Source organism: Tigriopus californicus, chromosome 9, assembly GCF_007210705.1.
Source record: "Tigriopus californicus strain San Diego chromosome 9, Tcal_SD_v2.1, whole genome shotgun sequence".
In the NCBI taxonomy this organism is placed as follows: Eukaryota; Metazoa; Arthropoda; class Copepoda; order Harpacticoida; family Harpacticidae; genus Tigriopus; species Tigriopus californicus.
This window is the reverse complement of record NC_081448.1, coordinates 8,264,866-8,291,476: the sequence shown is the minus strand read 5'-3', so window position 1 is coordinate 8,291,476 and position 26,611 is coordinate 8,264,866. Positions and strand designations below refer to the sequence as shown.

Genomic DNA, 26,611 nt, shown 5'->3' with positions numbered 1-26,611 from the left:
GCTAACTAATATTCAAATTCAATCTCAACCCTCTGTGGACAACTCGCTCAGATTCATTTAGTAGCATTACCAAGAGACTAATGAGAATAAAAACCACTGAATACCTTTATCATATTTAGCCTTGCTGGGGTACCCGTATTGGTAGAACATCCGCTTTCCAATTTGCGAATCCTGATTTGATCCCCGGCTAGCCAAGTCCAAACTTCTCTGTGGTGTTTGATTACAGCATGAGTTGCTGCTTTAACAGCTTAAATGGTCACTCCCGAGTGTGAGGCAATAATTAATTTTGGCTCTGCCAACAAAGTGGGAATATCCCTCAATTGGGGCACCCAAAATCAGATGGCCGAGCAAGAGAGCTGCCATCTGACTTCGTAATAAACAAGGAAAACAAACACCTTTAACATATTAATTGATTCAGCACCTCTTGACTTTGTCGGAAAAATTTGTGACCATAAAATGTGTAAAACCCAAATGGCTGTTTGCCAACTTCACGGGGAGAAGTCAAGGTTAGGCGAAAAGTCAGTTTTCAGATAGAAAGTTCATTCAGTAACTTGTTCCTTTTTTTAGAAAAGGGAACTGCAATCCCGTTACAATAAGGGATGAATTTAGAGGTTTAGTAATTTCCAATATTTTCTTACCGCCGGCATTGAAATAAGCGAAATGGGTCAATTGGCCGGGTTGCGGCTGCTCGGACAAGTTGGGCCGAAACGAGTTTATTACATTTATTAGCAATATCATAGTCCCTATCATAGCTATTATGATTTAGAATCAAAACAGAGACACCAAGGCATACATTCCATTCAAAATATTCTTACTTGCTTCCTTGGCAAATTTCTGTGCTTAACATACCATCATCTTGTTAAATCGACAGAGCTTTTTGCTTCTTTGAGCCATGGAGTACTCCATGGTTGAGCACAGCTTTGCCCACTCAGACAGGGTGAGAGGATGAGAATCAGTTCCGTTGATTTAATGACTTGATGCTTGAAATGCCGAGATTGGATTTGCGAGTAAGCAATTAAAAATATTTTGAATGAGATGTATGCCTTGGTGTCTCTGCAGTGATTCTAAATCACGATAAGCGTGATAGGGACCATGGTATTGCTAATAAATGTAATATACTTGTTTTGGCCCAATCTTACCTGAGTAGCCGCAACCTTGCCAAACGGCCCAATCTTACCCGAGTAGCTGCAACCATCACTTTTTTAGTGCCGGCGGTAAAAAAAAGAATGAAAATCACTTAACCTCCAAAATCATTCCTCATTGACTAACGGCCGTTATGACCTCATTTTAGCTGATGTCATTCACTCACAGCTTTGATGTGGGAAAAACGCTCATACACATCTGCATCCACTGAAAACTATGAAGCTTCGTTTTTTTTCCGAGAAGTTTCAAGTAGTAGAATAGCAAAATCCTCACGGTTGGGTAATATTTCTCCTAATTTACATTTCACAATCTCGAATATCTGTTTCAAGTACCATCATCTCGTTAAATCGACGGAGTTTTTTTGCCTTTTCATTTCAAAATACTAGACTTATTTGATCAAACCATGCTGCTGCAATGGCAAGTCTTAAAGTCGCTCGACCATTGAATGGACCCCCAAGTTCTCAAATTAAACCCTGTCTTGTTCTAAAACATTTCAGTAAATGTCTTAAACCTATCTTCTTAAAAATTTAGTTAGGAAAAGACACATACATATAAAGTTCAAAGCAAAGAAATGTCAGATATTAAGTTCTAACTAATGACTAACCGTAGTGAAAAATGATCATTGAGTTTTAAAAGTAGCTCCATGGAGGCCAAATTAAGGGTTGTACCTCTTGCCATTGGATTTCAAAAGTAGCCACTTGGTGGCCAATGAAAGGGTTGGACCGCACGTTTTTCTCGTAGCCATTGTGTTTCAAAAGTAGCCACTTTTCGAAATTATTACCTCTACGGAGGCCACCTGGCAACGCTGGGAATTGCTCAAATTTCAGTTGGTTTCCACCTGTTCACATCTTAATTGACCACATTTGTAACCAAGGATGATGCCTTCATTTTCTTATATCATTGGCGACTGGTTTTCTTTTTTACTTTGGTCAAGCATTTAAAGCACCAGCGCCAACTTTGGACCACCTTTCACCATTTTCTGCAATTTTCTTCTACTTTCTGCCATGACATGTTAAAAAATGGCAATTTTTTTTTCCAAAGTTGATTGTTGACATCACTGAGTCATTCACATCGTCCGTTTGTTAGTTCGTTTGGAGTCAGATTGCACCTCTCTTGCTCGGCCTGTCATCTGATGATGTGTGTCCCAACTGAGGGATATTCCTGCTTCGTCGTCATAACCTACGAGCAACATGAATTATTATCTCACCTTCAGGAATGATTGTAGGTTTGCGCATTCAAGTTGATTCAAAAGCAACATATGCTGTAATTTATGTAATGTGGGAGAACACTCCCACTCACTTTTGACCACTATCAAAAGTCGTTTTGACTAGAAATATAGATTAGCCTCGTGGCAACCCTGTTCATGATCATTAGGGAATGTGAAGCAATGGAAGCATTAAAAAATTGAAGTGCGGCAGCACTGACTTTCAGCATTTTAAGTAGGGAGAAAGAAGACATATTGTAGCCAACCTGCACACGCACTCTCTCTTGAATCCCATTGAATTTTCAAATATCGAGTGAGTTGTGCTACAAAACTGAAAAATATGTCATTTTTGTGCAGTTCTGTCACTGCACTAAACTCTTGGTTCAATATCTAGCTTCAACAAGCCGGCAAATTGAATTAAAAGACAGGTTCAGACTGTACCCAGTGCAGGTTGGCTATAATGTTTGTCTTAATTTTCCCTCCTGAAAATGCTCACAATCAGAGCATTCCATTTTTCTTGAATTTCCTTTCTTTATTATGCTCTTTTGTTGCAATTGAAAATGTTTGCACGCATAATGAAAAGATGATGTAAATGCGTCAAAACATTTCTAACTTTTTCCACTCTGTGTCAATTTCTGCCACGTTTTTGCATGATTTTCTGCCATTTTCTGCGTCAGGAAAGCCTACAAATATCGAGATCTTATCAGCATCTTTTTAATGGGTTGTGAAGTTTCTCTTAACGTTATGTCAATACCAGGTTAGCAAAAAAGTATTGTTTTCAAAGAACCACGATCAGGAGTAAGGTCGAGCATTAAGCTTTAGCACCAACGTGTAATCAGCGGGTAGGTATTTGACTAGGAAGTAACACAATTTAAACATGATCTATTGAGGTTTGTAGATTTTCAATAAGCTTTTGTATCCATGCCTGACCCTGCCTGGTCTGGCTCAGATCCAGTTCAAAGAGGAGCATTGACCTCTAATTGCAAAAGGATGTGGGGAGCTTGACCTGGTTTCAATTCTGAAACAGGAACCTGTTGTATCCGGACTTAATAAGAACGACCAGGCAGTTGAACCAATGAAACGTGTCTATTCTTTTTCTTTTAAAAACCTCCCGTTGACGTTTAGGAGAAGAGTACAGAATGACGGAACATGAGTGGGTATAATGACAGGGGTACGAATGGCGGGAAAGACATATTTGAACGTTTACATAACACCTCCCCCAAATTGAATGACATTGAATTTAAAAAGTAAAACGGACAGTTTTCTTCTTTATCCGGGTGCTTTTCCGAAGAGGACCGTCGTTGGCCACCTCTTCTTCCTCCCCCTCTTCCCAGAGAGACAAACGAAGGAACCTACGGTTTCTCATATATCGTCGAGAACCAATTGCCACCACATATGACCGGCCGTTATTTCTGATCGCCTGAATAACGCCACGGCGATCCCACAATCTTGAATGGGCATCCTGAACCCATACACGGTCCCCAATGGATAGGCTGGGTTGTATCCGAGATCGTTCGTCATAACAGGCTTTGGTTTTCTCAAACTCTTTCTGACGCCGGTCAAGAGCTGAAGTGCGGTCCTCCGTCGTCATCTCGCGGTATGATGATGGATGAGCTGGCAAACGAGTACGAAGGCTATGGCCAAACAACCACCGAGCGGGAGACATGCCATCACTTCTCGGCATATTTCTCCATTCCAGGAGAGCCGCATCAAAGGCCTCATGATTAAGGTGGCCGTTTTCCCAGTGTTTTTTGACCAAATTCTTCAACATCTTCACAGCGGCCTCCGCGTGACCATTGGACTGGGCGTAATACGGAGAACTTACTATAGCCGTGATCTTCTCCTCAGCACAAAATTTCGCAAATTCAGCCGATGTAAATTGTGGCCCACCATCGGTTCGAATCTTCATCGGAATTCCATACTGGGAAAATATTCATTCGCCTGAGAGATCGAGCAATCTCTCGAGAATTTGGTGTCTTTGGGAAAGAATCCATGTACGGCCAACCCGAGTAACGATCTACAAATGCCAGGAAGGTTCGACCTCCATATTCGAATAGGTCCACACTAACAGACTCGAATGGGCGTGATGGGGGCGGATCTGACTGTAGTGGTTCTCTTGGTTGGGATGGCCGGAGAATCTGACACAACTCACAAGATGCAGTCAATGAAATGATATCACTCTTCATACAGGGCCAATAGAACAATTCACGGGCCCGATTATATGTTTTTGTGATTCCTTGATGAGGCAAGTGGAGGAGACGAAGTACGTCACGACGCACGGTAGGAGGGACGACTATTTTTCTTGATTCGACTAGGACGAAGCCTTCCTCAACCGAAAGAAAATCCCACATCTTCTTGAACTGACGGACACCAACGGGCAACTTGCTGCTCGTGATCGTTTTGTCTAAGAGAGAGTCCTTCAGGGCAAGATACTCCTCGTCCACTTCAGCAGCCATCTTGAAGAGATCAAGGGCTGGGTCACCGTCCAGCTCGCCAACTTGGATGGAGCTGACAATTGTTCCACGAACATGACTATCAGGGAGGACACTAATACGACCCTCCGCCGACTCAGGCTCCTCCACGGGCGCACGACTTAGTGCATCCGCAATACAGTGGAATTTACCTCTGGCCCATGCAGCAGTAAAGACATAACCGGAGAGCTTCTCCTTAAATCTCTGAATTCGAGGATTCTCTATGGCATCAAGTGTGCGTGAGTTCAAGACCGGGATGAGTGGTTTATGATCCGTGATAATCTCAAAATGTTCGGCACCTCGTAAATAAATGCAACATTTTTTAACGGCCCATACAATGGCCAGGAGTTCGAGTTCGCAGACGGCATATCTGGACTCGGCATCACTAATAAATCTTGAACCACATTGTATCAGTTTCCACTCAGGAGACTCCTTGCCATGGTCTTGGAGGAGGGCAAATCCTAGACCCTGCAAACAAGACGCGTCCGTCATCAGACGGATGGGAAGAGTGGAATCAAAGTGAGCAAGTACTGGAGCTGACGAGAGCACACGACAAGCATCTTTGAACACGGGCGTGTGGATATCTTCTGACCATGTAAATCCACCCTTGGTCGAAAGAAGAGATCTTAACGGAGTCACAGCCTTAGTGATATTCGGTGTGAAAGATCCCAGCTGATTCACCAGGCCTAGAAAGGCACGGAGATCGGTCACATTCGATGGCTTTGGAAAATTCCGAATGGCAGCCAACTTTGCTGGGTCAGGACTGAGTCCTTGCTCCCCGATCATAAATCCCACATACAGGACCTCACGTTTGCCAAACACGAGTTTCTTGGGTGAGAGAGTGATCTTGTGCTGGCGACATCTCTCCAATACAGCGCGGACACTATTATGCATTTCCGAAAATGATGAGCCAAACACTAAAATATCGTCCACCACTTTAACGATGTTGCTCAAACCAAGGAGAGCACGATCACCACGAGCACAGTACTCATCCCCAGAGCAATTAAGACCCATGGGGGCCCTACAAAAACGCTTACGTCCCCATGGAGTTAAGAAAGTGGTCAATTTCCGGGCTTCCTTACTCAAGGGCACTTGCCAATAACCCTTGGTCGCATCCAACACTGTGAAATATCGGCTCCCAGGTGGGATCGCAGACATGATGTCCTTCACGGAAGGGAATGGATGGACAGGCCGACGAACATGACGGTTTAGATGTTGGTAATCCACTACCAGGCGGACGTTTCCGTCTGGTTTTCCCAAGGCCATGAACGGGGAGATCCAATCAGTGGGATCATCACTTGCATCTTCAATGATTCCCATGGACTCCATGTACTCTAATTCAGCTTTGGCCTTATCACGAAAAGCATAAGGAATAGGCCGGACAGCTGTGCACATATAGGGTTCAGCGTTTGTCATGTCCTTGAGGTGAATCTGCATAGGCGGACCCTTCATTGCTTGGAATGTTGTCGTAGAGTCAAACACATCCAAAAATTCGTTTATGAGCGAGCTACGGATTACCTCAACTTCCGCTTGGGATGGGTCCGAGGCATCACCCACTAAGGAAACGTCAGTCTTCTTCACAAGCGATCTAGATACTCCACACTCCAGGGCATCTCTCTCCGAAAATGGGAACGAAGACGGAATCATGGACAAGTCAATCATGGTGGACCAACCAACCAACATCACATCCGTGTCTGGACTGACATAGGCCGTTGTCCTGGCTTGATGACTCAACCACCTTAACTGGAGATCGACCACGCCATCACACCGGAGTCTTGTTCCATTTGCTGATTCGATGACGGCCTTTACTGATGTGTCCACAGCTATCCCATGACTTTGGAGGAGACCAGAGGGAACAATGCAATCAGTTGCGCCCGTATCGGGAAGGACCTCGGTCCGAAACGAGGGTCCCCCGAGGGTAGACACGCCCACCACGGCCGTTGGGGTAGAGCCCGATGCCCTGACCTGTTTAACCCGAACACTGGAAGCACGTACTGAGTCAGACTTATGGTCATCACTTTTTTGTTTTGCTGGACACATGCTACGATAATTGCCTTTCTTCTTACACTCACTGCAGTTCTGACCACGGGCAGGACATGCAGGCCCAAGGTGCTGGGAATAACCGCACTGTTTGCACGGGCCAGACTTCAAATCGCGACCTCGTGACTTACTGCGACCACGTTCTTTCTTCTGTAATTTGTATGCCGAAGTTTGATTCACCTTTGAAGAAGACCTTCGCAACGCTGCCAGATTATAGTTTCCGGCTTCCCAAGATTCACACTTGGCTTTAACTGTAGCCAATGATGGATTGTCCATACAAAGAAGGTCATGTCGAAGACTTTCACTGGAGACAGCAATAATCAGACGGGATGTCAGGAGTTCCTCATATGAAATATCTCTGAGTTCTGCCAAACTCCCGACCAATTTGAGACGTACAAATAAGTCACAAAAAGATTCACCATCCTTTTGATTCAGGCTATTAAATTCATGTCGCCTCCTTACAATGTTGATGGACTTTGCCAGATGACCTTGGAGTTTGTCGAGTACATCTTTGACAGACTCGTCGCTATCCACATCCAGGTATTGGGCTAACGTTTGGATGACGCCGACATCCATACATCCCCGAAGTTGAGCACGTTGCTCTGCCACTGGAAAAGACTCCATCTTGTTTGATGAGTAAAAATCATCAAATTTCTGCCTCCAGACCAAGAAGTCTGCTAAGGTCACATCCATGGTTAGGGGCAAAGGCTTCAGTGAAGAATTGATCCGGAACGAATGTGAAACTTGCTCCACAGAAGGATCCGACCGCGATCCAACAACATGACGAGATGCTAGATCAACGCACTGATTCTTTATTCCCCGGATCTCACGAGTGATCACAAGTAGCTTGGAACGAAGCTCCCGGATGATCTTGGTATCTTCATCCTCCTCCTCCTCAACCGCACCCTCAGCACATTGAACCGCAATATGAGATTCGGCGAATGTGTCCACGTCAGCACGGGTGTCTTGGAGCTCGTTCTCCAAGGTCACACACTGCCACAACTCCCATGAGGTAGGATCCAACGCTGCTTGTCTGGTCGCCGTCAACTGCAAGGACTTCAGGGCCTCTTGGGCCTGGTACCTGAATTGGCCGCGGCGACGTCTCAGCGTTGAGACAGTGTCGACCTCAACTTTCGGCCCCATGGTTAGTCTTATTCCTCAGTCCAGGAAAGTGGGGGAACTAGGATCGGTCCACACAATCAATTAGGTGGTTGCCGACTGCGCCATGTTGTATCCGGACTTAATAAGAACGACCAGGCAGTTGAACCAATGAAACGTGTCTATTCTTTTTCTTTTAAAAACCTCCCGTTGACGTTTAGGAGAAGAGTACAGAATGACGGAACATGAGTGGGTATAATGACAGGGGTACGAATGGCGGGAAAGACATATTTGAACGTTTACATAACAGAACCGTCTATGGATGCACCTTAGCCATATTTACTAGATAAGACGTTTTTAGTCACTAAAAATCTTGTTCCAAAAAGGTGGGAATAATCTGCTAAAAAACGTTGCAAACTGGCAAAAAGGCTTTAGAGCAATTTCGAATCTTGTAGCCTTGGTTAGCCTTCAAAGAAAATGGGATTTGATTCAAGGGAGAATAACGTACTCCATTGAGAATGGTGAATTGAAAAAAAAAGTGAAGTGGTCCAAGAAGTCAAGTCGAATTCGAAAGCCTTTTTTTATTATGTAACATCTAAGAGGAAAATTAAACACCCTTTAGTGCCAATTGAGGTCGTTGGTGAAGTCAGAGGTAATAATGTAAGGTATGTGGTTAAAATGCATAGAGATATGTTCTCCAGTGGGCTTTCAACTTCCCAGAGCTTAGCATTGCTCTAATGATGAGGCTGATGAGTTGGCAAGTCTAATTCAGTTGAGGAGCTCCCTAAACTCGTAGTCACAGATCTGCATGCTTTAGAGGCCATCATGGCTTTGAGGATTTTGAGTTCCCTTGGTCCTGATGGTGTGACATCTCAGTTTCTGATGAGATGCTCACAGATTCCTGCGACTGTTTTCTCGTGCTTGATGCGTTGAATCTTGGATCAGGGCAAGTTTTCATCCGCTCTAGGGCTAACTCATACTGTTCCTATTTTTAAAGGTTGCGATAAGTCATTCTTCAATAACTAAAGGCCCATTTTTCTCAAACCTATCGAATTTTTAAAGGTCTATGAGGTCGTTCCACATAGCAGCAGAGGTTTTGGGGGCATTTTAGCACTACCCAACTGATAGAGCACATAAACCAAGTCATTGAAGGACTAGAGAGTCATGACTGTAGGGACGGACATATTGTGTACAAAGAATTTTCGTCAATTTTGGCCTAAAACTGTTTATTTTGGTTGAAATCAGAACTTTCTTTGCGTTAGAATTGGATTCAAAGTTTGAAATCAAAGGCTACCGCCGAAATATAGATTAGAAAAGCTAAATTTTTAGCAATGGATGTCAAGTATTGAATGGTGCCGGCCCAAAAGTACTTCACTTTTGATTGAGAAACTTTTGTTACACTTTTGGCCTTTTTGCACCCTTTTCTGCATAGTTTGGGCTTAATTTTTTTGCACCTTTTTGTCTCTAAAAGGCTTTGGTATGTTGCACATTTTGCCGCTCATTGTCATGAGCCAGTTGATGTAGGTTATCTTAAATTTTCCAAGGCCTTTGACAAGATAGATCGTGGGCTCTTATTTAAGTGGCTCCACGAGATAGGAATCCAGACAAGGTTCTCATTTGTTTTAGAAGTTTCATACGTGGTAGGAAGCAAATAGTCCAGGCCGAGGGATTCCTTAGTGACATACAAGATGTCAAGTTGGATGTTCCTCAGGGCTCCGTTTTGGGTCCTCTCCTATTCATCATCTTCATTGCTCCACATCAGAGACTTGGTATCCAGTTTGCCATTATATCGTATGTTGATGATACAAAGTAAGGTAGTGGTGGGAATGGTCAAGATTTCAGTGACCAGGTGGAGGTCCAAGATCATATCTACTGTTGGGTTGCTGAGAGTAATATGGCCTTGACGGGATAAAATTCCGCTTAATGACCCTTGACTTGATGGTAAATGATGAAGTTATAGCTATTTAGCAGGTAATGTCTATGAAGGACTTCGGTGTAGTCTTCCAAGTTATGGAAAGTTCAATGATCGAAGTTCACTTAAAGTTGGTAAAGCCTTTGTTGCGTGGTTGAATATATCAGAGGATATCACTATGCTAACTCTGTACAAGCAGACTGTTGAGCCACAAATTGAATATGGTTCGCCTATTTGGGGTCCTATGACTTCTGCAGGATTGCAAATGGTCGAAAGAGTCTAAAGATGTTGACTGAAGGGGGACTGAAGCAGGCCTCAAATTGAGAGAAGCTAAAATGTTTGGGAATGTACAGTATTCAAAGCAAATACGAAACATATCCGCGCTCGCAAGGCGATTTCGCACCATTTTATATCACCACAGTCAAGTCAAACCAATGGGTAAAAACAATCACGTTTTCTATGATCAGCAATAGAGAGGTGTAAAGCTTTGGGATTTCATACTAGTGCGCCCTCTGGTTCTACCATGAAGGAAGTGTCACCACTCATCATACTGATGGCAAAAAGTTGGCACCAAATATTAATTTCTGCATATTTTCATCACTTGCGACGTAATGTCATCTTTATCAAGTGAATGTTGAACTTAAATGGTTCAAAATAATTGTCGAACGATTTCCAAAACATGGCGTACAATTTTGTCAATGAAAATTTGGAAGCACTAGATGTACTAAAATCATGATAGTTCTTGCCGCGATTGTGGCGCAGCCTGACTACCTCACACAGCTGAAATCCGATCCGGTACTTTACGCGTCTCTATTGCTTCAGCATTGAAGTGATGAGGAGTCTTCTACATTTTTAAAATTAGAAAATTTGGATCCAATTTAGCTCTAATGTAGAAAAAATGTATGTATGTATGTATGTATGTATGTATGTATGTATGTATGTATGTATGTATGTATGTATGTATGTATGTATGTATGTATGTATGTATTTTACTGGTTACTCGTTCCTTTTTCAGCTTCCAGAATGGCCTTTAATTTTTTTTCGTTCATCTCGTGACATCTGAGGTGTGTCAGGCTCAACAGAAATTGCCATTTTTGCTAAATCCATATAACACATTTTGATCAAAGAAAGCCAGGGTTGAAAATGGTGCCTGCTCTTAACTACTCTGAGAGTGTTCTTGGGTTTCAGAATCGGAATCTGAAATTGCTTTTTTTGTAATTTAAATTGTAATTTAAAAAAGGTGAATTGTTTAGTATTAGTAATGGTTGTCTACCGAATTGCTATTGTAAACCAAAGTAACTGGAACTGGAATTCGTTTCTTTTATTGAGGAACGACTAATGTCCTGTCTCTTGATGGAGTAAATAAACACTGAGCCCGCATATTTCCGAGTTCATGATGCTCTGGCTGGTCACACTGTTATACATATAACCGTGTCTGTGAACTGCGAAGTGAGACCCGAGTGAGACTCATGTCCTGTCGTTGGTGGAGGACCTGCTGTTTTCACCTCAGTGCGGAGGAAAATGGATTTTGTGTCAACAACTCTGTACAGCGAAAAAGAGGAGGGTGACTGCCTGATCAGTACCAACGACCTACAATCGCTGGGCCTTCCAAGAACGCGGAATCAGTGACAAGCTCACTCTGAATCCGGCCACGCTGGCGGATGAAAAAAACATGAGTCACTGTACACCAAAATTTATGTTCCAGCTGATGAAGGCAAGCGTTCGCATTTTTCCTTGCGCTGTGCGAGGTCTAGTCATTATATGGTCTGTGGCTGTTTTGCTGTTACACTAGAACTCCTCCTGTTCCGTAGCCAGCCCAATCTGAGTGGGTGAGTCTCTGTGGTCACCTTGATCCGCTGCTTTCTGGCAAGAGAGCAAGCGAGTGCATCAAGGCTGGCTGGCTGGCTGGCTGGCTGGCTGAGGAAACAACGGGGGAAAGAGAGCGTCAGCCACTAGCTAGCTAGCTTGCTTGCTTGCTAGCTAGTTGGATCTAGAAGTCAGCTAGTGGCTAGGAAGTAAGCAAGTAAGCAAGTAAGCAAATAAGCCAGCCAGCCAGCCAGCTAGCCAGCGGGTGAGGCCGGACCCTCCAAGGAATCATCCAGTCATCCCGTCATCATGGGCTTGATCATGGGCAGCCCATGAGAACAATCCGGACACTAGAGCACTCAACAACAAAACCGAAGCCCACGCCATCCATCCGCTATTCAAACATCCATCCATCCATCCATCCAATTGAGTCAGTCCTCGGACAAACCTGACCTCTGGCATAGCCGCAGTGGAACTAACTATCTACCGCCATCGTCCCAGCTCGTCCCAGGGAAGAGCCACGAACCCACGGGCTGGGGGCGGCTGAGGCCGTGGGCGGGGAAGCCTCCCTGCCTCCCTGGCTCCATTCCATGGCCATAGTCTTCGTGGATTAAAAATTGAGGCGTTCCCAGAGGTGGAATAAGGCGGGATCCACCCTCTAAATCACGTCTGCGGCTTATCATGGCGTCGGAGACGGGCACTGAGCCCGCAGCCCTTTTGTCGTCGTCGACGTCATCTTCGTCCTCAGGTGAAGAAGAGGATCTCGAATACTACTATTACAGTTATAACGAGGACCTGGAGGACCCGGCCCACGGGCAGCTCAATAATAACGAGGACCCCGAATTCTTTCAATACGATTGCCTGACCCGCGCCCAAACTGAAGAATGGCTCCACAGTCTGGTGCAAGCCCTGGTTCAGAAAGCTCAGGTAAGACGGACTTTTTGGAACTCGAGTTCATCTCCTGAGCGGCTCGGAGGCCCGTGATCGATCCGTATCTCGCTCTCGCCCCGCGGCTCCATCAGCTGGAAGCCCAGATCATCATAGCTTACGTTTTCACTGTTCCAGGCCAGTTTTCATCTAGCTCAATTGACCCTTCAACAATCTCAATGGTTCGAGGCCAAAGCGTGGGAGAATCTACCCCGTTACCGTCTCCTAGTCTCACCCGTGGCCGGTCCACCTTCGCCCGCCCATCCCGTCTCTCAGGTCGACCCACCTTGGCCGCCCACTTCTACGGCGTTGTCTTCCGCTCATGATCGCCGCTTGGATGCGCTCCGCCCCGCCTCTCCAACTTGGTATTGCCAGGTGTGCGCCACGGAACAAAATGCCTCACGCTTCTCCTCGCTCCAATGCGGTCACTCGTTTTGCGCCGCCTGTTGGGAGACCTACTTTGAGTGCCAAATGGATCAGGGACTAGCTTTGAGTAAGTATCAGTGGCTGTGAAGGAGGGGATGGGATGGGCCATCTAGTCCATGAACGGACATGATACTCGCCCGCTAGAGCTCGCTGGGTGGCAATAACGGTTGACCTCGGGCTTTTATTTCAGCCGTCTCGTGTATGTCCAATCAGTGTCATTTACTGGCTCCACAGGAGTTTGTGATGCGCCATGTGCGCAAGCCCCACATACAGGGCAAATATCGGGACGTTATGTTCCATGAAAATGTCAGAAGCCATCCTCAACTCCGGTTTTGTCCAGGTTTGAATTGCTCAATCCTCATCCGGTGTGTTAAACCTCAAGCGAAGCGTTGCACTTGCTCGCTTTGTAAAACCGTGTTTTGGTGAGTCGAATCCAACCTCGCTGAATGAATGTGTGGCCCTAACCTGTCCCGTTGGCATCTTTCAGCTTCATTTGTGGCAGCCATTACCACGCCCCGACCAATTGCGAGACCATTCGTCGATGGCTGACTAAATGTGCGGATGATAGCGAAACGGCCAATTATATTTCCGCCCACACGAAAGACGTAAGATTCCTCCTATTGCAATTCTGTTATTTTGTTTTCATTTAGACAAAGAGTTGATTGCCAATGTGAGAACAAGTGTATCCCCCAAAGATTAATGGTGGTTTGGGTGCGCTTGGTTTAACAGCAATTATTATTGGCAAAACTGGAAACAAAAATGAAAAAAATGCAAAAACATAGAAAAAGGGGCTTCATGGAACTCGATTGGTATCTTTCAACCTTCTGGGCTTGTGTATATAAACAAATTAGTATCGTGGGTGAATCCGAATCTTAATCGATGTCGGTAAATAAATTGTGAATTGTCTTGAGTCATTGGTCCATTTCGTTCAGATTTGCTCATAAGATTGATTCATTATATTATTATTATTACATTCATAGAGAGGAGTTGAATGGGTGTAACAGCGCCTGAAGGTGCATGTAGAGCCGTCATGCTGCCTAAAAAATCGAGCACTGTTTTATCAGTTAGACTCATTAGTCCTGTTTATTCATGAAGATAGATAGAACTGTTCGTTGAAAATATCCTAATAATGTTTCTCGTTCGTCTTGCAGTGCCCAAATTGTAATATCTGCATAGAAAAAAATGGGGGTTGCAATCACATGCAATGCTATAACTGCAAGCATGATTTTTGTTGGATGTGCCTTGGTGATTGGAGGAATCATGGTTCGGAATACTATGAATGCTCGCGATATAAAGAGAACCCCAACATTGCCCACGAATCGGCTCACGCTCAAGCCCGGGAGGCTTTGAAGAAATACCTCCATTATTTTGAGCGAGTAAGTTCCAAATGTATGAAGGACCTGGCCCAGGCCAAGTTCATGCATATTCTCATTTCATTTGCCTCCAGCTTAACGCAAAAGAGGTAGAAAGAAGAAGAGTGGCCTATAATTAGGACTTGGTTTTTCTCGTTTCAGTGGGAAAATCATTCGAAAAGCATCAAGTTGGAGGCACAAACGACGGAAAAGATCAAAAACCGCATCAACGACAAAGTCATGGGTGGATCTGGTACTTGGATTGATTGGCAGTACTTACTAGATGCGGCCGCCTTGCTGGCCAAATGCCGATATACTCTTCAATATACGTACCCCTATGCCTATTACATGGAGCCTTGTCCGAGAAAAGAGCTCTTTGAATACCAACAAGCGCAGCTGGAGGCCGAGATCGAGAACCTGAGTTGGAAAATTGAGCACGCTGAGAGCACTGACCGAGGTGACCTAGAAAATCAAATTGACATCGCCGAGAAACGCAGGTCCAGTTTGCTGAAGGATTTTCTAGCCACTTGATCTCATCATCGTGTCAACCTTAACCACGACGAATACCAAAACTTGGATCATGTTAAAAACCTGCTCTAATGACAAGACAGGCGTGAATAAATCAACGTTACATTTTGTAAGAACATCTGAAGTTGAGTGTGCATATTTAGTCCCTTTGACAAATTCATTTCGGTCTCAATGGCATTTAAATTGAAGGCTTTCTTCTCAATCTTTCCGATCTTTTTGTGCGGTTCTGGCCTTGTTCTTCTTCGAGTGTTGCTAAGAATGAATCTAGTCAAGGGAGGAGAGAAGGAAGCCTTACAGTCCAAAGGATTGGGGCATCAACCAGAGCCACTCTTCAATTCACGCCATTTCCTTGGGTTTGTCGCTTGACTAATAAGGCGGATAAATAACTGTTGTCCTAGTTATGAAGGTCAATAGCCTATTCGGCGTGCTTGGGTTCATCCTGGCCTTATTTTTAGATTCTGGTAAGCTGTGTCCCCAAATCTCATTATTCAGGACCTACATAAGACGCGAAATCTCTGCAGAGGAGTGTTCGAATTGCTGAACTAGAACGAGTTGTCGAGCTCAATATTTTTTGAACAGCTCCTACACCTTTTGTGTTCCGCAACTGTAGAATAGATTGTAAACTCTCAAACCCTGATATGACAGTCTTTGCTTCACAGTGTGGGGTGCCATTGATTGTTTCACTTGTTCGTCGCGTAACGGATCGAATCCTCATTGCGATGACCCGATGTCTCCAGCATTCATTCCATTGGACAAGCGGTGTGTGGTGCCCAAAGAAAACCACGTCGGCATGTTTCCCGGCAATTTTTGCATCAAGCTCACCGGGACTTCGTGTAAGTTATGTATCCGAATCCAATCCAGCGAGAGTGGCAGTTCAGCTTGTTCCACCACGCCTGCTTTTGGGGCCGATTACCGCTTCGAAAGAATCTCATGGACACTCGAGGGCGTTTTATGATGTAGGGGAGGGAAGAAGGGGGAACAAACCTTATTGGTGGCAACGAGTCGCGCCTCTTTTAAAAGAAGTCAACATGTTTTTCATCGCTTCCAAGTTAACGCTTTACAAGCACGTAGTCCGAATAATTTCAAACTTCTAAGTCGAGCAACAAATGCAGAACATTTTTATATTCATGAAGGCCAGATTTTCTTTTACCAATCATATAGCCAGACAGAGGTTTTTAGTTCAAATGGAAAGCGTATATTCAAAGCAGGGTATGATCCCCACCACTCTTCCACTGAAGAAGGAATTCGTCACAAACATAAAAGTTTCTCCAACTTGTGTCCCTGAAATTCTTTGCCATCAAAATGAACTGCCACCTGGGCGTGGCAAATTAATTTGTTTCGGCCCATTTGTTCTTTAGACGCCACCCAAGAGACCTTGGTAGTGCGGACTTGCTCCTTGGAGGACATGAATTCCCAATGTGGAACACTGAAATTCCAAGAAGACGTTCTCAAAGGTTGCCTACTCACTTGCAATTTCGATGGTTGTAATCGAGCTGGAAGCATGACTGGGAACACCACTTTCATGAGACTCTTGGGACCGATTCTCCTTGGTGTGATCACGTCTCAGTTGCAATGAATTGGTGCACATACATACACACACACACACACTCATCATATTCCACGAAAATCCTACACCCGAACTGAATGGATGAAACCAGAAATAATTGTGTACAGTGTTTACCTTTATTGGTTGATCTATTGATCGTCATGGTGAAGTACTTAAATAAATTCACACCAGAAAACCTTCTGATACATCAATGCCTGTACGCATAGACTGAATACTGCTCATAATCTTCTTCTGGTGGCCCACTAACGTGATGCCCAGATTGACAATATCTTGCAGGGTGAGTTGAGCTACTTGAGACATATCCGTGATATTGAAATTATGAAAATTGGTAGAATATCGAGTCATCTTGAGAGATTCCAGCCACTCGTCGATACTGGCGAACGTCCGAGGATTCGCGGTGAGAGCATGGTAATTGTTGAGAGGTGAAGTGGATGAGGAAGACAATTTGGTGAGCGTTTCCGGCGAGCAGATCAGTTTGTCCAGTGTCTTCACAATCGAGCTAAAACTGGGCCGATGAGAGCGGTCTTTCTGCCACGAGTCCAACATCAGTTGGTGTATGGCTTCCGGACAATCCATGGGCGCGGGTAATCGGTAGCCCCTTTCGATAGCCTTGATCACGTCTTGATTGGACCAAGTCCAATAGGGTCGTTCTCCGTAGGACATCACTTCCCACATGACGATTCCGAAGCTCCACACGTCCGACGAGGACGTGAATTTTCGAAAGGCGATGGCCTCGGGGGCGGTCCAGCGCACAGGGATCTTGCCACCCCGGGTGGTGTACGCTCCATCAAAGTTATCCTCCACCAATTCGCGGCTCAAGCCAAAGTCTGCAATCTTGCACACGAGTTGAGAATTGACTAACACGTTTCGAGCGGCAAGATCTCGGTGAACATAGTTCATTTCGGCGAGGTATTGCATTCCGTATGCGATCCCACGCATCATTCCCACCAATTGCATCACCTAAAATAGGTTGTTAAGAGTCAGGGAAAGAAAGGAATGATTGAAGTCCAGAGTGGATGGTTGACCAAACAAATGACGAAAATTGGACCCAATAAAGGCGACCACTTACCTGGAACTTGCCGTCGTTGGCGCGCAAAAACGTGTCCAAGGAGCCATTCTCCATGTACTCGGTGATGATCATAATGGGATTGGCTTTAGTGACCACTCCCTGAAGAAATATGACATTGGGATGTTCAAACTGTCCCATTATGCTGGCCTCGGCCAAGAAGTCCATCTTGGCCTTTTCCGCCCCTCCTGGCTTGAGCGTCTTGATGGCCACCAGTAGATCCGCTCGCTCGGGAATGCTCAGGCGCCCTCGACACACATCTCCGAACTCGCCACCCCCAATGATGGCCTCAATGGTGATGAATTTGGAGTCGATCTCCTTGGCAAATTGCTGCACCGCCTTATTCGGATCTTCGTAGGTGTGCGGATCAATGTAGGTTTTATTGTGTGAAAAGGGATTGTAATCTAACGCCAGTTGAGTTTGCACGATTGGAAACGACTCGGTTACAAACCCATTGTCGACACCGTGGTATTTGAGCGTGTCAGAGTCCTTCTTGCCGGTCCCGGACACTTTCAGTTGGCGACGACAGAAGCCGATGGAAACCACAAGCAAGATCGTGAAGATCAAGATCACACTGAGAATAATCACAGTCATCTCAGACTTGGAGAATGTCTCGGATTTCTCTGAAACGAGAATGGAATTCGCACCTCCTGACAAACCATCAGTGGTGATACTCATGGCCGGACTAAAATCACCCCAGCCTTTGGCCGTTTGAGCCCGGATCTGGAACTTGTAGGTAACCCGATCGACCAAGTCTCCGATCTCGGCTTTATCGCGTTTGGTGATCAAGGAAAGAGTTTCATTGTCACTGCCATCGGCCCGTGAATATCGAATTTCATAGACTTCGTCGTCGAGCGAACTGGCTGTGGGCGGGGCCTCCCAGCTCAACAACAGTTTATTGGGCTCTTGCCGCAGCACTCGGATATTCTGCACCATGGACTCACTTCCGCTCTTGCCCAAGACTACGTTGATTGATACGGAGCTGAGACTCGTGTTAGTCAAATCAGACACGCCATTTAGAGCGCGAATAGCGAATGTGTATGACTGACCGGGCTGAAGTCCGTACACTAACACGCTGGTTTGAGCTATTGGGAAGCGATTAGGTTGGAAGGAAGGGGGCGTGCGCCCGCCTTCGCCGCAATTGGTGCAACGAACTTCGTAGGTGGTGTCGGTGCGAGCCCCTTCATCCATGGGCGGTTGCCAATCCAGCTGCACTGAACCATTGGAGAACGTGTGATAGGTAGCCCCTTGAGGCGCTTGCGGAGGACGGGTACACGGGCGCTTCTTGCCGTCGTCCAAGGCCCGGTAGAAACCGTCGTTGCAACGACATTCAACCGAGGCTTCGTACAACGATCGACTATGGGCCGGACAAAGCTCGCATCGGGCTTGACCCGGTTGTGGTTTGTAGTAGCCGATTCGACAAGGTGTGCACTGATTTTCGTCTTCGCCCAAGGGTTCATGCCCGGCCATGCACTCACACGAGCCGCTGTGAAAGTTCCAAGATCCGTCAGCCTTGCATAGGTTATGCGGCACTTGGCGAGCCACGGCATTGTCCACGCAGCGACCCGGCACCTTTTGAATGGAGCTTAACTGAGATCCGGTGGCCGTTTCCGGGTAGTGGGCGAAGCCCACCGTGACTTCCGGACACTTGAGGTAGTACACTTTGACGGCCAAGAGCGAAAGACAAGCGCCTTGGTCGCGAAAGGCGAAATAGATGCCCTTCTTGTGGACTTCGACGGAGCGTGTTTCGGTATTGATGATGACCTCGTTGCTGTTGGTGAATCGTCCCTCGTCGGCGGCGATCACATCGATCTGTTTGTAGCTCTCCGGCTCCCAGGGCGGGGGCTGGCGGGTAGCTGCGTCGAACTCGTAGTAGAGCAGACTAAAGGTCTCCTTGCATTGAAGGGCGGTGCCGGGGAAGAGGTCACAGTTACGGAGCGAGAACTTGACTTCGATGTAGATGCGCTGGGCGTCGTGGCGGGTGATGAAGGGCGTCCACAGCCAATTATTGACGTTGGAGTAGCCCACGTCGCACACCACGTACGACCGCCAATTGATGCCCTTCTCGAAGTTGGTAAAGGACTCCTCGACCCACCCGGGGGTGGCCGAGCTCTGACCGTACGGATAGCGTGTCCAGTCTAGCATAGCCTCTTTGGTGGTGTCCAACAACACGTGCTGGTCGCCCCGTACACCTCGTCCACTTCCATCCCACCCGACCAACGTCACGGCCAAGCACATGGCCCACTTCCACCCCCTCCAGAGCGGCGGGGCCATCGTTCTCCACTCACAGGCCCACGGCCGATCACGGGTGCGACTCAGTTGAAGCGCATGTCCCGGCCCGCTTTGAAGCTATCCTTCTGTGCGTCTGCCTTTGGCTGGGTACTCGCCACTCCCACTTGGGATCGGGCTCAGGCTTTGGAGATGGCTGGGGCTGAAATCGACGATGATAGCCTCCGCCCCACTAGACTTGCGCCTGCACCCCTGAGCGTCTCATAGTTGGAGTTGTCCCTGGCTCTCATCCAACACCACCGTGTGCTTCTCGAGTCCAACGGCGAGGGCGGACTGGGGGCCGATCAGGGCGTTTCGCTCTAGCCGCACTCGTACTTGTTCTGGTGTTCTTGTTCTTGTTTACGGTGGTCTGCCCTCTTCGCTTGAAGAGGGCCTCAGGCTTCTTCCAACCACCAGCCCACCCAGCAGCCCACCAACTTTCGGCCGGCCTGGCCCAGCAGGAAAGTGAGCAAGCACAGTCAGCAGTTTTCCTCTTCCTCTTCTTTCGAACAAGGAGAGCAACAAGCCTCATCACCAGCTAGCTAGCCAATACAGCCGCCACAATCGTGGACAGGCAGGCTTTGAGGCCGGCCAGGAAGGGGAGAAAGGTGATGCCAAAAGGAGACCGTCCGAGATTTAGAGCCACCAGATCCTAAGCCTATTAGGACCAGTTTCTGGCTGCTGTCTGGCTCTGGCCAGGGCAAGTAGCCTGGTTGGCCTGTGACCAGGACTAGTGTCATCGAGTCCAAAATTGGGAAGTCCTGGTATAATACAAGAGTGAGGTATAAATAGACCTCAAAAACTTGTTTTTTTTTCAGCTCGAATGTTTTTTTAAGGTGAGAAATTGTTGGAAAAAAGGTGGGAAAATGCCAAAAAACGAGTTTTCAATATGCAAAAGAAGACGGCCATTGCTCGCTCTTAGCCCCTTTTATTCTCTTTACCGCATTCTTTTCAGTTAAAAGTCGACTTAATTTTCTTGGTTTTTCACATTTGGGATCACATTGAGCCATTTTGTCATTTGAGCCCCCATCTGTTTCCTTCTTAACTAAATTTCCTTCTAGGGCCTTTCTCAATTTACTTCCAAACACCATCCAGAAGTTTTGTTTAGCAACTTGAATTTTTTGTTTGGTTTGCTTTATTTTCTGGTTTTACTAACCATTACCAGACATTTTTGTCACGGTACTGTTAAAAGAAAGATTTAAAGATGTTTATGTGTCTACTTCTAAACTCGTAAGCTTGTATTTGTTTTTTTTATATGTATATAGGGCAACTTTTTTTCGAGGGCTAATGATGAGAATAGTAACTAATGTTGCTCGTCAAAAATACTGATTAATGTCCTAACACCTAAGAAAAAAAGTAAAAGAACTGAAAAATCTAAATTGACAGAGGAGGCAGAGCCGGACGGGGGAAAGGAGTTGACAAATTAAACCAACCGGCAAGTCTCGAATCCTCCCAAATAGCAGGGGCTGACCAGCCCAGAGAAGAAATTGTACCGGCAGCCGACAAGGCCTCTTTGGCTAAATTTAATTGTCCCACCACCCGTGCAGGCCATCCAATCTGGTGAGGCATTCTAGGCTAGGGTGACCAAGTCATTAGTCCAAGAAAACTCCCGGATGGGATTATTTCACCCACAGACGAGGTGTAATTTGACGGAACAAAATCATGGAATCAACTATTAATTACTATCCAGTGTATATTGCCCGCAAAAAACATGTGAATCAAGATGTCTTAATTCATTATAAGACAACTAATGCAAACAAAAAAAGAGTAATGCCCTGCAAACAAGGCATCGAACTCATTCGATTCCTTTCATGAAAGAGAGAGGAGAAAACCAATCTTACGGAAAATATGGTGTTGTATTGGAGGGAGACTTGAGCCACACTTGGCCAGCCAAGCCGCCCACGACGTTATCCGAATTGTCAGTGTCAATGTCCGTTGTCAAATTGTTGCTCCCTCTGTTCGTTCTGTGAGCGGTTTCCTGAAAAAGGACGAGGACGAGAATAGAACCAGGAAACTCGCTCGTGCTAGGAAGCTGGGATAACCACTACACCATATATTTTCACTAACAAGTGGAAGTTGTTTTTCAAAATTTCTAGCAATATCCTCACATACGGCACATCAGGTATGAGATGCCAAAATACTTTGAAAATTCTACTTCATATATTAGATCAGCAAATGACCCTTACTCGTTGTCGTATTCTCTTCAGAAATGGACTTGAAGCCTGTATCGGGAAAGTGATAGCGAAAATCGCGATGTTTGGCCGCAAAGTGCCATATTCAGGACGTTTACCCCAAATCTGATCACCCTTATTGAATGGCCACTGAGAGGAAAGGCCGATGGGCGGAGGGGGAGTGAGTGAGGGGCTGGGTTGGTCGTCTTTAGTAAGCCTCCAGCAAGCCCCTTGTCGCTCTTGTGCCTTCTCCCTACCAGTGAGTCCACTGCTACTGCTCAGATCCTGGCCGTTCTCTTTCTCTCCCCACCGAATGCAGAGTCTCCGCATATGTTGCCTTGAGTTTCTCGATTGCACGCACATTTTGGTTCCGCCCTTTGGGGGTCGGTGACCACACAGACTATGCTCTATAATACATAAGTGACATAACCAAAGAACAAAGCGGTCGAAAGGGAAAATCATCTGTAAATCTTATTTCCATGGCTTTTAACCATGTAGCGACATTTCCAACCCAATTTCTTCCAAACTAACTTTTGCCAAAAGAACTTGTGTGATCGTGCCAATTAGATATTCAGTGACTGGTTGTGGGATGTTAGGAAGGAAAGCAGGCCCAAATCAATGTTGTCTATCAAATTCGATCCAGCTGAACGAAACAATAGACATAATAATGGGCCTGATTCCACGGGTACGTTGCTGTCAACTCATATTCATCAGCAAAGTTGATAAGGCCCTGCATTCATTGAACAGTTCCCATTTCTTATAACAATGAGGTTTGCGCATTATCATGCCAGGACATGAACCAATACCTGTGTGTGACAGGAAACTTTTGAGGGTACCTTCGTAAATCGAGGCTAGTTCAAGCAATGAAGTCCACCTCTCCTCTTTCTCAGGCTCCTTCATTGTTCAATTTACCCTCCCCAAATATTGGTTGGGAATATGTTGGTGTTCATCCAATAGCAATTTTCCACTCGGACTTGGACAAGTTTTTGAGCAAAATTCAACCCTGCATTTAACTCTATTAGTGTATTGCTTAATCCACGGACTTCTAGAGATGTGGACACTGCAAACGGAAGGCAATTTTTCTTATCGCCTCAACTGTTCCCTTAATTCTAAATAAGCACTTGATACGACCACACTATCTTGTTCAATTGATGATCTTGGCCAAATTTGAGTCCAAAACTATGTGCTTAGGGAACTCAGGAGATATGTCCAAAGTTGTGTTGTAAACACTACTGCCCTTGGTCAGTTGCATAAGTTTTTGACAACATAACTTTGAAACAGACCAATTTACAGTTCAATGATATACCAATGACTTGTCTTTGATTGAATAAAAAAAAACCATTAAGTGAATCCGGTCAGGCTCGTGATTTGGCTTTGAGTCTATTTGACCAATGGCCAACTGTGAGCGCTTTTTTTGTACGTTTTAAATGGAGAGACTGTCTGTCTAGCAGCAGTGGGACCCATCCACGACAACCGATCCTTCCTTTCTTAATAATCTATTCATCTCATGAGCGGAGAGAGAGACTGAGAGACCGAGGGACAGAAAGTCAGAGAGATTCATGCATGATCCAATTCTTCTTGCCTCCATATTCCTCTGATGTGAGTGGCTCACGAGCAGATCCGAATCTCGGGAGGGAACCAAGCCGTGACTCTCAGTGAAGGCCTGCCGGGGCTGGACTCGTGAACAAGTGCGTGTGAATTTCGGGGCCCGCCGTGGTGGGTGGTGTTAGTGTGGGTGTTGTTAGTGTGCCTCAAGGAATTGGAGAGCGATCCACGATCCACGGAGACAAGAGGGTCGAGCCGTGCTCGATTGTGGGCTTGGGAAGCAAGGGGTGCGGGTGCGGTGTTCAAGTGAAGTGCTCACCCGGGCGGGGATAGCGGCGCCTGGCGTCCTGACTTTCTTGATCCTCCGGAGATTGAGAGAAAGGCGGCGGGAACACAGACCACACCTTGGGGCCAATTGACATGCCGCTCTCACCCGACCGAGATGGGCGGGCCTTCAGCGGGCGGGCCTGTTATAAGGTCCTGTGCGTGAGCGCCCTCCACCCCAAAGCCAGTGATGACGTGATCCGCGATACGCTCTACCGCGAGTACAAAAAGTATGGCGACATCAGCGTGCGAGTCGTCCAAGAACTAGACGAGCGCGTGGCTTACGTCTACTTTCGCAACTTCGAAGACGCCCGTGATGCCAAGCACAGCAAGTCCCGCATCATTTTATTCGACAAGCCCGCCCAAGTCGAACCCGTGTACGAGAGTCGGCGTGACGCCTCACCCGGTGGACCCTCCGGGGGCGGACCGCCTCCGCCCCATTACGGCGGGGGGCGCCATGGTCGAAGCATGACTCCACCCCCACCCCACCATCACCACTCCGGAGGCGGCTACTCGCGGTACCGCAGTCGCTCGCCCCTGGTTGAACGCGATTATGGGCGACCCTCGTATCCACCCCGCGATTATCGCGATGACTATCACCATGGTGGACACCATGGGGGTGGGGGGCGTGATTATCACATGGGTGGCGGCCGTGGGGGCGATCATTATCAATCACGAGGTGGACGTGGTCGCGGTGGGGGCCGAGGGGGTGATGGTGGCTACCACGGGGGAGGCTACGGCCATGATGGTGGCGGAGGGGGGGGACGTAACTTTAACGATGGTGGGGGCAAACGCGACCGGGATGGGAAGCGCGACAAGTTTCCCAATTATCTCAACCACATACCCCCTGAGGATGATCCCCTGGCCACTCGCACCTTGTTCACGGGTAACCTCGAGTTGAACATCACCGAAGAGGAGATGCGCCGAATCTTTGGCCGATACGGCAAACTGGTCGATATCGATATCAAGCGCCCACCCCCGGGCACGGGTAATGCCTATGCCTTTATTCGATACGAAAACTTGGATCAAGCCCACCGGGCTAAGGTGGAACTCTCCGGTCAGTACATCGGAAAGTTCCAATGTAAGATTGGCTACGGCAAAGTCAACGCCACCCCTAAGGTGTGGGTGGGTGGTCTCGGCTCGTGGGCATCCACTTCCTTGCTTGAACGCGAATTCGACCGGTTTGGCGCCATTCAAAAGATCGATTACCAAAAGGCCAGCCCTCAAGCACACATCTTCTTCGAAACATTGGAGGCGGCTCAAGCGGCTGTCCAAGAGATGCGCGGCTTCCCTTTGGGAGGTCCGGACAAACGCATCCGTATCGACTATGCCGACTTGGATGACGCCATCATTGCTGGCGGTCCCGAGCGCGCCAGCTCAGGCGGGCGATCCACCGAAGGCGATCAGTATAGTGGACGTGGTGGGCGTTCCTCCTATGGCGGTGGGGGTGGATCTCGGGGTTCGGCACGGGGTGATGATTTTGACCGCCGATACCCTCAAGAGCGAGGTCGTCGCGGAGATGTGAACTCAGCGGAAGAAGGCGAGGACTTTTCTCCTTCTCGTGAACGGGGTTTGGGATCCGTGCGAAATGCCAAAACGATCGGGCAAATCGCCAGTGACGCACCCTCCAAACTCTGGGAAGGAGGCTTGATTCTCAAGAACTCCTTATTCCCGACCAAGCTACATCTGATTGATGGTAGTCCGAGAATGGCGGATATTCTTCAGGGAGATCCTGACCAAGACAGCTTGAAAATCACACAAAGATTGCGTCTCGACCAAACCAAGTTGGACGATGTGAGCAAGAGAATGAGCTCAGCATCGTCGTATGCAGTGTTTTTGGCGACGAGCACCTCGCTGAACGTGACCTCGAGTGCTCCTGATGTCCAATCTCGACCTTTGCGTAATCTCATATCTTATTTGAGACAAAAAGAGGCTGCAGGCGTGATTTCGATTGCTAGCAAAGATAATCCCGATCTCTCTGGTGTGTTGTACTGCTTTCCCCCCTGTCCTTTCTCAAGTGACTTACTGCGAGCCGAGGCCCCAGATCTGTCCATAGATTTGGCGAAGGATGACCATTTGGTCGTGTTAGTGGTGTGCGGTGGAACTTAGTTGGTAAAGATGATTTCACTCTAGAGTACGCTAAAAGTGGTGCAGAGAAGCGAAGTAAAAAAAAAAAAAAGGCCCATTGATTTTTCCCCCTTTCAAACCATCACCACGACGACTTCTACCACTACTACTACTACTACTTTTGCAACTACAACATCAACAAAAACTGCTACTATTTCTGCTGCTGATGCTTCTTCTCCTGCTACCGCTAGTACTTCCAACTACTTCATGATGTATTGTGTACAAACCTTGAAACTTGAATTCATGTGCAAAAGTGGTCATACAAAAAAATACAATAGCAATTATTCCATTGTTGTCAAAGTGAAGTTCTTCCGTACACTTGTGTATCATGATGCGAAGTAAGCTGGCTCTCTTTTGATGGCCAGCTCAGTGTTCTTGTGCCCTCCTGATGCTCATAATGCAGGTGAAGTTGTGATATTTTTAGTTGATCCTGGGTCCCATTCCTCGCTCCGACCTCCTAAGTGATCTCAAGTTTGTTTTCATTCATTGTGCTGCTGATCTAGGGGTGAGAAGTATCGTTCATTGGTGTTGGTGCGGCGCTGTTCCGAGTGGGATCATCACTCATTGGCCTTGCTTGCCTTTGAATCCGCACAGTAGTGGTCCAAGCTTAAACGATGTGATCAAATGTGATAAAAA

At 46.7% G+C, this 26,611-nt stretch overlaps 5 protein-coding genes across 5 annotated transcripts; 3 read left to right on the top strand and 2 right to left on the bottom strand.

Moving 5' to 3' along the window:
- Window positions 1-4,364: 4,364 nt before the first annotated feature.
- Window positions 4,365-8,001, bottom strand: LOC131886700 (uncharacterized). Its single transcript, XM_059235101.1, has 2 exons — window positions 4,697-8,001; window positions 4,365-4,485 (listed from the first exon to the last, which is right to left on the bottom strand). Exons 1-2 carry the CDS (start codon window positions 7,999-8,001, stop codon window positions 4,365-4,367), a joined length of 3,426 nt encoding a protein of 1,141 aa, XP_059091084.1.
- Window positions 8,002-11,857: 3,856 nt separating this feature from the next.
- LOC131886067 (potential E3 ubiquitin-protein ligase ariadne-2-like) lies at window positions 11,858-15,023 on the top strand. Its single transcript, XM_059234294.1, has 6 exons — window positions 11,858-12,601; window positions 12,740-13,094; window positions 13,218-13,449; window positions 13,515-13,632; window positions 14,179-14,403; window positions 14,542-15,023. The coding sequence occupies exons 1-6, from the start codon at window positions 12,356-12,358 to the stop codon at window positions 14,908-14,910; spliced, it is 1,545 nt and encodes a 514-aa protein (XP_059090277.1). The 5' UTR covers window positions 11,858-12,355; the 3' UTR covers window positions 14,911-15,023.
- A 133-nt stretch (window positions 15,024-15,156) lies between these two features.
- On the top strand, window positions 15,157-16,649 carry LOC131886068 (U-scoloptoxin(05)-Sm1a-like). The gene is made up of 3 exons (XM_059234295.1): window positions 15,157-15,368; window positions 15,567-15,740; window positions 16,266-16,649. Exons 1-3 carry the CDS (start codon window positions 15,308-15,310, stop codon window positions 16,481-16,483), a joined length of 453 nt encoding a protein of 150 aa, XP_059090278.1. The 5' UTR covers window positions 15,157-15,307; the 3' UTR covers window positions 16,484-16,649.
- LOC131886066 (ephrin type-A receptor 7-like) lies at window positions 16,569-20,212 on the bottom strand. Its single transcript, XM_059234293.1, has 2 exons — window positions 17,544-20,212; window positions 16,569-17,434 (listed from the first exon to the last, which is right to left on the bottom strand). The coding sequence occupies exons 1-2, from the start codon at window positions 19,812-19,814 to the stop codon at window positions 16,637-16,639; spliced, it is 3,069 nt and encodes a 1,022-aa protein (XP_059090276.1). The 5' UTR covers window positions 19,815-20,212; the 3' UTR covers window positions 16,569-16,636.
- A 3,232-nt stretch (window positions 20,213-23,444) lies between these two features.
- On the top strand, window positions 23,445-26,269 carry LOC131886306 (RNA-binding protein spenito-like). Its single transcript, XM_059234595.1, has one exon. The coding sequence runs from the start codon at window positions 23,945-23,947 to the stop codon at window positions 25,955-25,957; it is 2,013 nt and encodes a 670-aa protein (XP_059090578.1). The 5' UTR covers window positions 23,445-23,944; the 3' UTR covers window positions 25,958-26,269.
- Window positions 26,270-26,611: the final 342 nt, after the last annotated feature.

Bases quoted from the DNA above. Each gene is read 5' to 3' on its own strand.
- LOC131886700 (XM_059235101.1), bottom strand. From the start codon at position 8,001: ATGGGGCCGAAAGTTGAGGTCGACACTGTCTCAACGCTGAGACGTCGC. The intron at 4,486-4,696 runs GTGGGATTTTCT...GAGTTGTGTCAG, and splicing joins GTCCGTCAGTTCAAGAAGAT to ATTCTCCGGCCATCCCAACC.
- LOC131886067 (XM_059234294.1), top strand. From the start codon at position 12,356: ATGGCGTCGGAGACGGGCACTGAGCCCGCAGCCCTTTTGTCGTCGTCG. The intron at 13,095-13,217 runs GTAAGTATCAGT...CTTTTATTTCAG, and splicing joins GGATCAGGGACTAGCTTTGA to CCGTCTCGTGTATGTCCAAT. The intron at 13,450-13,514 runs GTGAGTCGAATC...GGCATCTTTCAG, and splicing joins CTTTGTAAAACCGTGTTTTG to CTTCATTTGTGGCAGCCATT.
- LOC131886068 (XM_059234295.1), top strand. From the start codon at position 15,308: ATGAAGGTCAATAGCCTATTCGGCGTGCTTGGGTTCATCCTGGCCTTA. The intron at 15,369-15,566 runs GTAAGCTGTGTC...TTTGCTTCACAG, and splicing joins GGCCTTATTTTTAGATTCTG to TGTGGGGTGCCATTGATTGT. The intron at 15,741-16,265 runs GTAAGTTATGTA...TTTGTTCTTTAG, and splicing joins CAAGCTCACCGGGACTTCGT to ACGCCACCCAAGAGACCTTG.
- LOC131886066 (XM_059234293.1), bottom strand. From the start codon at position 19,814: ATGGCCCCGCCGCTCTGGAGGGGGTGGAAGTGGGCCATGTGCTTGGCC. The intron at 17,435-17,543 runs GTAAGTGGTCGC...AACCTATTTTAG, and splicing joins CCAACGACGGCAAGTTCCAG to GTGATGCAATTGGTGGGAAT.
- LOC131886306 (XM_059234595.1), top strand. From the start codon at position 23,945: ATGCCGCTCTCACCCGACCGAGATGGGCGGGCCTTCAGCGGGCGGGCC.